Source organism: Centruroides vittatus, unplaced genomic scaffold (genome assembly GCF_030686945.1).
Source record: "Centruroides vittatus isolate TY-2023 unplaced genomic scaffold, ASM3068694v2 scaffold_654, whole genome shotgun sequence".
Lineage (NCBI taxonomy): Eukaryota > Metazoa > Arthropoda > Arachnida > Scorpiones > Buthidae > Centruroides > Centruroides vittatus.
In genome coordinates this window covers 489,816-501,702 of record NW_027122714.1, presented here as the reverse complement: position 1 = coordinate 501,702, position 11,887 = coordinate 489,816, and the positions used below count along the sequence as shown (strand labels likewise).

The 11,887-nt window shown below is 31.7% G+C and overlaps 2 protein-coding genes across 3 annotated transcripts in view; one reads left to right on the top strand and one right to left on the bottom strand.

The window, feature by feature from the left end:
* The window catches only part of LOC136989546 (uncharacterized protein NKAPD1-like), a 106,598-nt gene that overhangs the window by 42,159 nt on the left and 52,552 nt on the right, over positions 1-11,887 (top strand). The window lies entirely within an intron of this gene.
* NANS (N-acetylneuraminic acid synthase) overlaps positions 1-11,887 on the bottom strand; it is a 32,179-nt gene that overhangs the window by 806 nt on the left and 19,486 nt on the right. Inside the window, exons 5-7 of one of the 2 annotated variants that reach the window (XM_067287757.1) lie at positions 11,470-11,724; positions 11,281-11,376; positions 10,683-10,853 (exon numbers count right to left, since the gene is read on the bottom strand). In XM_067287757.1, the coding sequence (XP_067143858.1) occupies positions 10,683-10,853; positions 11,281-11,376; positions 11,470-11,724 (522 nt within the window). The remainder of the gene's footprint in view (positions 1-10,682; positions 10,854-11,280; positions 11,377-11,469; positions 11,725-11,887) is intronic. The other variant, XM_067287758.1, reaches the window with a different exon arrangement.

Below are 11,887 nucleotides of genomic sequence, written 5' to 3'. Positions count from 1 at the left end.
TTAGGTTAGTGACCTCGTCAGTTCAAAAATTTTGCTTCTTCACATAAGCTCATATAAGTGCGACTGCATTCCCATGGTCCTTCGTGGCACTCACTGACTTTTAAGCTTTTATCCCAGCATGTTTATATAATGTACAGTACGCAATAGGCTATTAGTAGATAAATGAAAATTTGAGTGAGGATTCTCTTCCATAAATTATGTTTAGATCTATACCCACACTAATTGGAAAAAACACACGTTTTTTTGTGGGATATGGTTTGCTTCTCCCACTTTTCTATAGCAGCTTAAAATTATGCATCTACTCAATTTATTTTTAGTGACAAAGTGAAAATGCCCTGTACCCATATCTCTTTCAATGGAATAAGAAAAATTTCTCATTGTCATGCTTCCAGTGAAAGGTACAAAATAAGGTGTACTCATTTATACTTATAATTTTTGTAATATGGTATAAAATTGTTGGAAAGATGAACCTTCTTATTTTTGTCTCGTTCAAAAAAGAGATAAATGTTCATTTATGTATTGACTTGGAACTACTGTGTAATGTTCCCATCTGTCCCAAGCACAAAGGTAATCACTTTGATGACAGGTATGTGTGCCTTGAATGTCCTACATGACAAGAGCCAACATCATGTGGGAGTCACCTAAAGACATCAGTTTTTAGGTGACCCTACAATAAAAATTCCAATTAGATTAAGTTCAAAGAATGTCAGAGCTACATTATCAGGTTAATGTTACCTTAGGTTCCGAGATGGGGACGTAGGGATTTTTTCCCTACGTCGGCGACCGCGCCGGGGAAAAATTTTTTCCCTGCGATTCAAGATGGCCACGCGACCGGCCGCCATCTTGAAACGCTATGCAGAATCCGCGGATTTTAACCGAAATGAAAAAAAATTAAAAAAAAGGGAAAAAGTAATTTTTTACTCACTTTTCGATGGAGTTCGACTACTTCTTCCTTTGTTTCTTTCCTTTTCGATCCAATTTTTTGCCGGTTTCGCTAAACTCCGGATTTTCGTTCGGTGAAGTTCTTTTATTCGCTGTTGTTTTCGCTTCGGCCGCCCTTTTATTGGTCGGTTGGCGTTTTCCTTCTTTTGAATTAGTATTACTATGCTGCTTTTTGATATCTTTCCCTTTCTTGTTAGCTTTCTTTTTCGTAATCGTCGCAGGCGCTGCGGGAACGGTTTCGGGCTGGAGCCAAATCGGCACTTTTCCCTGCCCGGACAAGTGTTGCTTAAGTGTTGGGCAAAAGTTGGAAATCTCTCGCCTGGTTTTCTGGAGGGCCAGGAATCACAATCAATGCAAACGGACTCAGTCGGCTGTATGCCTAATTTCACAGCAAATTTAAATGCGCTATCGACAAAGGGAGGTACACCTAACTACAAACGGTCGTCTTCCATCGACTTGTAAAAATCACGGGAAGTGCATTTCGACCGAAATTCGTCGTTGCAAATCAAATCGACCGAACCGCTCATTTCCACACAATCGGTAATAACTAAACGAGGGGAGGTTGGAATGGTGGGGAAAAAAACACAGCCTATCCTTAATTTCTAGTTACAGGTTCGTCTAACGTTTAGCTAAAAATTGTAAAAATAAAATAAAAAAAAAGAATACTTACTAATGCAAGAAGAAATATTAACCACAATTATTATCCGATAAGAGTTCATTTGAAAACGAAAAATCGTCACGAAAAAAAAACACGAGTCATAATCCAAATCGCAAAACACGGCAGCACACGTTTCCAACTGGTAGTCAATTTGCATAAAATTGCATTGAAACGAACAGAAATCACGTCACAGATCGAGCATTTGCATATTCGTGCGTAACACCACTATGAATTTCCCGCCGATATTACTCTCGCACGACATCACGAAAAGGCTCCCTCTACCGTCGCAAATTTACACACACCGTCGCCGTTTCGAGGTTACAGGATACTCGGCAACATGGAAGTCGGGGTCGAAACCGACCGGGGAAATAAATTCTCGAGGGCGTCGACGTCACGAGTCTAGGGAAAAAAATTTTCCCCGTCGCGGACGCCGACGTAGGGAAAAAATCCCACCACCGCAATCTCGGAACCTAAGGTAACATTAACCCATTATCCTATCACTCTGAGAGAGACTGAAGTTTGTCTTATGAGGAATAAGCTGATGCTCCATTATACTGGTACTAAATATGCCACAGTTGCCCATTCGGGTGTGTGATAGTCCACCTGAGCTGGGTCTGTTAGATGAAAGGGTAAAAGGAGATGTGGAAAATGATGCATGGATATGGCCTCTTTAGGCTGTTTTGTTTTTTTACAGAGATCATATCCCATGTCTCCTTCCACCCTTTCACCTGACAGCTCAGGCAGACATGTCTCTTTTGCTGCATGGACTATGGTCAGAGTGCTGTCAATGAATATTGGATCAAACTGCTGTTCATTCTAGATGCCACACATGGTGTGTTAGGTATTTCACAAGCAATGTGAAACATAGATGGCAGGTTCCATTTCAGTAATAAATTGTCTCATCAGTCCAACAGTGTGCTTAAGCAGTTGTGGTTCAACCTAGTATAAATTTAGGATCATGTTGCAGCAATGTCAAATTTGTTATAGTTGTGTCTATTGTAGTTGACTTTGTCTTGCTGCTTCATACACAATGTTTGTATGTAGGTATGCATACCTACATAATGATTCTAACTATGCTACCAGTTTTCATTGAGTAGTGTCTTGGGAAGCTGAAAAGCACTTGTGGAATCTATGTGCTGCTTGCAAATATAAGGCATTGCCATAATGCTCTCAGTAATGAGTTTTAATTTGCATATCTTTTAACATTTATCAAGAAGTGAACATTATGATTATATATATGTATACATAGACTATATCATTTAAAATAACCAACACCTTAGTATTTATATTCCAGTAAGTTATTTGTTCTATATCATTTAATATTAATAATTAAATGATATCGATAATTTGAACTTAGACTAAGATAATACTGGATTATTATTGGTCATAAAATGACTAAACATGATAGGCAATTATCTATATATTTAATTAATTGATCTTAAAGCAAAAATAGGGTGGAGTTGCAGGGTTTGCTCTGGACAATGTTTAATTCCTTAACATGGTTTGAGCAATTCAAAATATTACAAGAGCACTGTCTTACATGCAAACATTAAATAATGCACATTTCAATAATGTTTTTTATATGAATAAACGATAGTACAAATCTCTATTTAGCAGATGGAGAAAGCATGCTTCTCAAACATTTGGTTTTCTTAAATGTTTGAGAAGCATGCTTTCTCCATCTGCTAAATAGAGATTTGTACTATGGTTTATTCATATAAAAGCATTATTGAAATCTGATGACCAAGTCATCTCCTCTCCCTGTAAGATGTGTTCTTTGCATGCTTTTCCAATCAGATTTATTTATTGTTTGTCGAAAAAAAGTACTGTAACTAAAAATATGTTGAAGGAAACAACTCTACTAAAACCCGATAATTATATTACTAAAGCCAACTACTGTCATATGCTATCGGGCTATATAATGGCTATAATATTAATAAATTACCAAACAATATGATAAGAGATGGCACCTAACACCTCTCTCTAGTATCACTGTTTGGTAATTTATGGTAATTTATTATAATTATAGCCATTATATAGCCCGATAGCATACAGCAATAGTTGGTTTTAGTAATATGTTGAAGGTTTTTGAATTTAAAGAAATACAAGTGAGCAGAGATGTAGCCATGAGTTGTTGAGTGTGGGTTATCCACATGATTGATGGTTTGCATAGAATTAGTTTCAAATATCTGTTATGGTAGCTGTTTATTCATTCTACAAATATATCTCTCTTTAATCTGGAAAAATTACAAGAATTCTGGTAAGCTTTTACAGCCTTTAGGTCAGGAACATTCTTTATTGAAGATAAAGATAAAATGCATATGTAACCTGTAAGTCCCTCTTCAGTGCTATACCAAAGAAATTTTAAAAACAATCAGTAATATAACAATATAACACATGTAGATTATATCTTCTGACATAAAAAAACTATTTTATCATACCAAAAAAAAAAAAATGGTTTTTCACAATTTTTTCTTTCAAATCCATCTGTCACACTCATATGACACTTCTGGGTCTTTTTTTACGTTATTCACTAATCCTTATTCAATGAACATAAAAATTTAATATATAAATATTTTTATAATACACAGAAGTTTTTCATTTTTTAAAAATATATTACCTTTTAAATGGGCATATATCATATAACATTAAAAATTCCCAAAGATACATTAGGGTAACTGTAATTATAGTAACATTCTAAGAGTTATTTACAAAAATAAAAATTTTTCTTTAAAAAATTACAAAGAATACATACTGACATTAATATTTTTTCAACTCGCAATACATCATACTTTACAGTGTATGACGCTTACATTATAGGGAACTTTTTGTTGTAACTCCCTCTATCAGACTGTACCATTGCTGATCTATTTGCATACCATTAGAGATATTGATTAAATTTTTACTATTAGATTTTATAATTTTGATGTGTTCTTTAAATTTACATTTATAAATGTTTTTTTCGGAATGAAGGATTTTAATGTTGTTTCTATCAATATGACAGTTACTGTTTTTTTATATGACTAAACCAAGGAGAATTATTATATTTTAACCTTATCACTGCTTCGTGTTCTTTAATTCTTAACTCTAAAGTCCAACCTGTTTCACCTATGTAATCTTTTAGGTTTTGGCAATTACAATTAATTTTATATACAACACCTGTTTTTTTTCAATTTATCAACACTACTATTATATTTTTCTCCCCTTTCATTATAAACATTATGTGAAATTTTATTGGTCAAAGATGAGGCCAAAAGTATATTGTCCTTTTTAAGGATTTTATTACAATTGTTATAAATATTTTTAATATAGGGAAAGGCTTTATAATTTTTATATTTTGTATTAAATCTATTTTTATAATAATTAAAAATTTGGCATAAACAATAATTCATGAGGTAATTATTAAGAATAAACTTATATTCTAAATTCAGTTAATTTAATTTCACATTCATTATTATTAGTAGTTCTTGTATGTACATATTTTTTAAGGCCATCATGTATGTATTCTTTTTTATAGTTTCTGGAATGTAAGAGTGATAATTGATAGTTTTATTTACATTACATGGTTTTTTATATGTTTTAAATGAGAATTTATCCCTTTCATTCATTATCGTTATATCTAAAAAATTAATTTGGTTATGTTTTTCTATTTCTATATCAAATTTTATATTTTATCATCATTTGTTGTTCTATTATTATAAATTAATAAATAGTCATCTATTTATGAATTTATATGCATTTCAGGCTTAAAGATAAAATAAGACTGAAATGCATATGTAACCTGTATCTTCAATAAAGGATGTTCCTGACCTAAAGGCTGTAAGATAGTCTACCAGAATTCTTGTAATTTTTTTGGATTAAAGAGACATACATTTGTAGATAGAATTAGTTTCATAAAGTGCCAACAGATGTTTGAAGATTTTTGCAATTACTATAGTAGGCTAATGAGTGCTTGCAGATATTAAAAGGGACTAAGGAAAAGTTTATTGCTTTTGTTAAAAAGCGGATGAAGAAAATAATGTAGACTATTTGCCACATTACAGTTCAACATGCACAAATAGAAAAACCCTTCCCTGACATTGACTGGATGAAGTGAATATAAAATACTGGACAACAAGACCTTTGCTGTTGGAAAAGGATGTTCAGAAACATCTCACACAGACATGAAAATTTTGAGAGACTGGGCCAATGGAGTTTTGTGAAGAAAGCTTGGTCAAGTCCAAAGAACAGTAAAGAACATGTTTGTTAAGGTGCATGTTTAAAAAGCATTTATTAATGTCTTGAGAATCTGCTACACAATAGTTTAGTCATGATGACCTGAAATGCAGAAACACAAAAAGTAATCACTATGTTGAATTGACTTTGTGTCAGGCAAAAATGCCAGCTAATTGAAAATGTTTGCGCATTGATAAAACTTGAAGTGCCTAAAAAACATACTTTATTGCCTAAATGTGTTAGGAATTGGGCCAAGTAAATGTATGATTTAAGGAAGCAAAACTATACCTTTATCTCTAAACTACTAGTATATTGGACTAATGGAAAAAAAGGTGTATTTTAAACATTATAAAGACATTTGATTTAACAAGTTTTCTTGCTGTGTGTGTGTGTGTGTGTGTGTGTGTGTGTACCAATAAAATTACACCACCAACATCTGAGATAAGTCCAGTGAAGAACACAGGAAGGAATAAACTATTCCAAAACATTTTTGGATTACTCCTGAATCCTGCTTACGGTTACATATGTTTCTGTTCTTGGAATTTATCAGCAAAACTTTCATGGAATTCAAATCTTTAAATATGCAGATATGCACTTTGACGAAATGGAACTTGCAAGTAAATTATTGTAAAGTGCTTGCCACACTTGTGATAATGCAATTACCATTACACTCAGCTTTAATAACTTCCAAGGATTCCAAGACTTTTATATAGTTACATTGTAGGACAATGCATAACATTTATGTTTGGTATGGTAAAGCTTTGACTTCATTTTTGGATGCTTATAATGACTAAATTGAAAGGTCATACTTTCTCATTTGTTCATGTTAATGGGTTGCCTATGAACAATGCTCCACTGGTGAATGGTTTTGACAACATTGTTGTATATGTCCTGTATGCATTCGTTGTTCCTGTCAGGAGCCAAGATGTCACAGGCAATGTCCTGCAACCACAAATTTGTCATTGTCATTCTTTATGACAATGATAAATCTGCAGTCACAAAACATTGAAATAGAAATAGATGCAAGATGATAAAGGATAATATCAAATTCAAACATTTAGAAATAATGAAAGTAAATAATAATAGAAGAATCAGAGAAAATACCAGTTTACAAATACATGAACCTTGGGGTTCCTAACCAATAGAAGGAGAAGATAAACAAATTTGCATATGGTTGTGCACCAGAAGGAACATATCTACATTGCCTTTGTTTAAAAGATGTTTCAAATTGTTGCATATTTATACTGTGAACTTAAATTCCAATAATGTGTGTTTTCATCCACGTTTACCAAGTGAAACTATTTAAAACGGGATATAAAGTACTTTTTTAAGAAATATATGGCAAAATTTTACTAGTATACCTTGTATATATTCATACATACAGTTTCAAAAAGTTTCCGGAATAGGTTTATTAATCAAAAGTATGTGTACAATTGACAAATCAAGCAACATGTCCTTTGAAGTAATGTCCTTTGGCAACCATACACTTTTGCCAATGCTGGTATAGCTGCCGAAAAACATTCTTGGAAGCTGTCTCATGACAGTACCTGCAACACAAATGTTGCACTCTGGATAACCTCATCTGCATTCTTGAAGTGGCATCCCTTGATGGCATCTTTCAAGAAGGTAGGGGAACTGGGAAAAGATACCAAGTACTGGGTACCAAAGGTACCAGGGGAAGAGGTAAAAATCACAGGAGGTCTGCTATGAGCATTCGTGGCACTGTGTGTGGGCAAACATGGTGCATGTTCAATTGATCATGTAGGATGGAATGACAACTTCCAACTGAAATTCCTGCTGTCTGACCTCACAATCTTGCATACAATCAACACTTTCTGCTCAGATGTTGATGTTGATAGATGACTACTTCATAAATCAAAAGTGATACTTTCTCATCCCTCACAAAAGCATTTTTGCCAGTCATAAACTTGAGAATGCTTTGGAAGATTCAATGTAGGTGTTCTGAAGAATCTTCAAAGTCTCAGAGTATTTTTCCCCAATAACACACAAATTTTGATATTTGCATGTTGTTCTTCCACGACATTTTCCCTATACTGTTTCATGATGTCTCACTAACACAACCTTTAGTGAACAATAACTGTTGTCATCTTTGCAGCAAGTATGCACATGTGTAGCTAAGACATGCATTACATGTTCCCTTTTTCATCACCTTTAATTGACTAACCCAACATAATTCTGGAAACTTCTTAAAGCTACCTTGTACTTAAGAATATATACTGTGTTTATATGTTTATACATCTTCAGTCTTTAATATGTAGATCTTTTTGTTAGGTCCAAAATGCATAGCTTTTAATAAATATATAGAACAGCTCTACAAATTATGTCTCAAGTCCATCTTTTCTGTCATATGATAATTACCACAGATTGACAATCAACTGTGATTGAGCATAGATATTTTCATTTGGTGCCTAGCAAACAAGTTTAATATACTCTTCATTAAAAAGAACTGACATTGAGTCTACCATTCTATTGCAGGCAAATTTGCTTTAACTAACAAGTCAATATTGATGCTGTTGAAGCCAATTTTTGTATCAGGCTTAAGTTTAATTTTTCTGTGTTATCTTATGATCCTTTCTAACTGTAATTATGGTATTAACAATTCCAAAAAAATAGAAATAGTTAGGCAATTGGATAAAACTATAAAAATTGAAATGGCAAGACTCAAAAATGAAATAAATGCTCTACAACAATAATCTTATAGAAGGATTGGCTATATGCAGCCTTATTTTATGATGATGAAAATCAAAAAACTTGAAGCCTGTGGATGGCTAACATTCTCCTATAAATCTACATTTCAAAGCTGAAAAATACAGAAATACTGTCGAAAAAGTGTCTTGGCCACCACATCATACACAATAATAAACATGTTTTAGCCCTCCTTCAATTATAAGATAAAAAATAAATACTGAGGTCACCAATCTCCAATAGGAGATAGTATGACCATACTGAAGCAATTAATATTTTATAAAGGGGTAACATCCCCTGTAAACTTTTTAATTTGCTCTATGTTTGAGAATAAATACTTTCTGAAAAAAAAATTATTTTTTCATTTCTTTCAATAAAACTGAATATGTGAAGAATGAGACCCCAACATATCCAGGGCAAGGACACCTTTGAAAAATTCCTAGGATTACTCACACATCTCCAGAATAGTAGAGCAATGCCTTAAGTCCTAATCTAAATGCCACACATATTTACTGTTAACTTCAAAAACAAAACATTATAAATATTTTAGCAATTTAAAGAAAACTTTCTCATTGTTCCAACTGAAATTTAAGAGAGATAACCTCTATTTTATAAGTCAAAAATGTTGTGTAGCAAAAATTAGTTAATATGAACACTTTGTGTTCTGTCAAAGATAAAGCTAATAAACAAGCAATCTATACTCTAAGGTTAGTATGAATATTTTTTAAATCTTATTTGCTTAAATGATGATTAAAGTTCAAAATTTACTGATTTTTTTCCTCCAGCTTTTACCAATTAATGTGATTCAAATTAATTTGACCAAATAGAAGTAATTCTGAGAAACAAATGAGGACAAACAATTTGACATGATTGTGTCAAAATCAATGAACAGATTTAACTACACTCAAACCTGTTTTTGTGCGGTCTTTTTTTGTGTGGTCTTTTTTTGTGTGTGATTTGTTTTGTGCAATTTTTTTTGTGCGGTGTATGAATTTCAATCAAATTAGTATACCGCACAAAAAAAGACCGCACAAAAACAGGTTTGAGTGTACTTAGTAAATCTATCCAAGTTACAAGAAGGTATGATGACTTTGTAATTAATTGTGAAAAATTCACATTTCTATGCCATGTAGCATAGACAACATTTCAGAAAAAAAGCTAGTAAATAATTTAGTCCCACCATTTAGGTTACAAGAAATTGACTAGAACTATATGTTCATTTTTCCATAGTATACACACATTGGTGAAATTAAATTTAAACTTTTTGATCTCCATTGTGTAATGAATTGAAAGTGGAATATCAATTATGACCACAATATAATTGTACATTTCAAGATAATTTTTAGCAAGTTTCCACTTCAAAATTGTGTTGACATATATACATACGTTATATATTCTATTAAGCATGATTAGCTAAAGAAAAATAAACTTGCAATTTTTCATGAATAAATTGCACATTCTGATCATAACAATGCAACCACCAACAGAAATGGAATAAATTTTTATAATTATGCAAAAGTTTCCAGTAAAACTAATAATTAGAGGAAATTATTTTATCATAACTCAATACATTTTTGGTCTTATAATTTTAAAATGCACATACTAGAAAATTATTCTTCATAATTAATTGAAACAAGTTTTATTGCTTACTGACGGCCAAATGACAGTCTACTGCTGTGGAGGACTCGAGAACTGACCATGGGCCGTTTGTCCCAAATATATTGGGCCTCACCACAGGTATAATTAATATTGACTTCCTTTTATTCCCAAAAGATGAGGAAAAGAGCTTTAGGTCTAAAAATGCCAAATGTGGCCAAATAAATCATTGAAATTACATGTAAACTTTTTATGCTAGTATTAATATTATCAAAATTACAATTACTTACCTAAGTATTGACAAATAAAGAATTATATAACTTTTAACTGTATATCAAATATCTTGAATTACAGAAAGGCATTGTACAATTCACAATGCAATAAAATACTATGATTTGAATAACTGAAATGTTACATCTTTCAAAACTTTTGAAATATTTCAAAATTAAACATCTTGAATTGATCTGTCTATTGTGTCATTTTTTTATGATGCTATTAATAATTTTCATAAAAATTATAAAAATCATTCACTAAATAATAATAATTTTAAATTACTTATAAATACCTTTTCATAACAAGGAATTTCTGAATCTCTTAATACTTTTTCTGTTGTTCCCAGAGCAAGTTCTACATTTCTGATCTGTCTCACCAACCGTTTGAATTCTTGCGGTTCTAATGATGCTACGTGATCACTTCCTTTCCATGTTCTATTTAATGTCAGATGTCTTTCAACTACCTTAAAAGTTCAATGTTGTTTTTATAATATATCATTATTGAAAATAAAATTAAAATTGACTATATACAATTGTCAAGTAGTATTTTAAGTTCTCTTCTGTCAAAATTATAATCTAACTTTAGTAAATTATCAATCAATCATTGAAATTTTTTAATACAAAAACACTGCCAATATTGTAAAACATGCTATTTTGAACTTTGAAAATTAGCAGAATAAAATATTCTCTTAAAAATGAAAATATGCTAGCAAATGTAATTAACAAATTTTTAATTGATTATATTGTACTTCAGTCAGTTGTTGATTAATTTATATTTAAATATTTATACTGAGTGAGTGGTTTATTTGCCTAAAATTTAACTAATCAAACTCAGACTGACTACTAAGGAGACACTTAATAATTATACATAATGTAAATGTACTACATTACCTTAGCACCAAGAGCAACTGCTGCAATTGTAATTTCTTGTTCTACTTCATGTCCTGAATATCCAATTATTGCTCCTGGTAACTCACTTTTATAAGTCTATTAAAAAATATGAATTTTAAATAATATTTTATATTAAAAAATATATAATTTTTAATTATTAAACACAGCAATTATTGATGACAGTCTTACTTTCAAAACATTTAGGTGTATGTCTTTGGGCGGTGCAGGATACGAACTGGTACATAACAGAAAACACAAATGTTTATTAATTGGCATAAGTAAATCGTAGACCTTTTTAACTGTCTCCATGTTTTGCATTCCAGTAGATATGACCATGGGTTTTCTAAATTTAGCAGTATGAATCAACTGAGGGAAATTGTTTGAATCACCTGAACCAACTTTAAAAAATGGAATACCAAGTTTATGAAGAAAATCGACAGATTTCTGTAAATTTTATAATACCGAAATGTATTATTCATATAATTATTCAGACAGACTATAAATTACTCCAAATGTATATGGAAAGAATCAACATGGATATTAACAATGAGCATCAGCCATTGATTGCTTAGTTGTAGCAAGTTACTTCTAATTTCTTCTTCCTTTG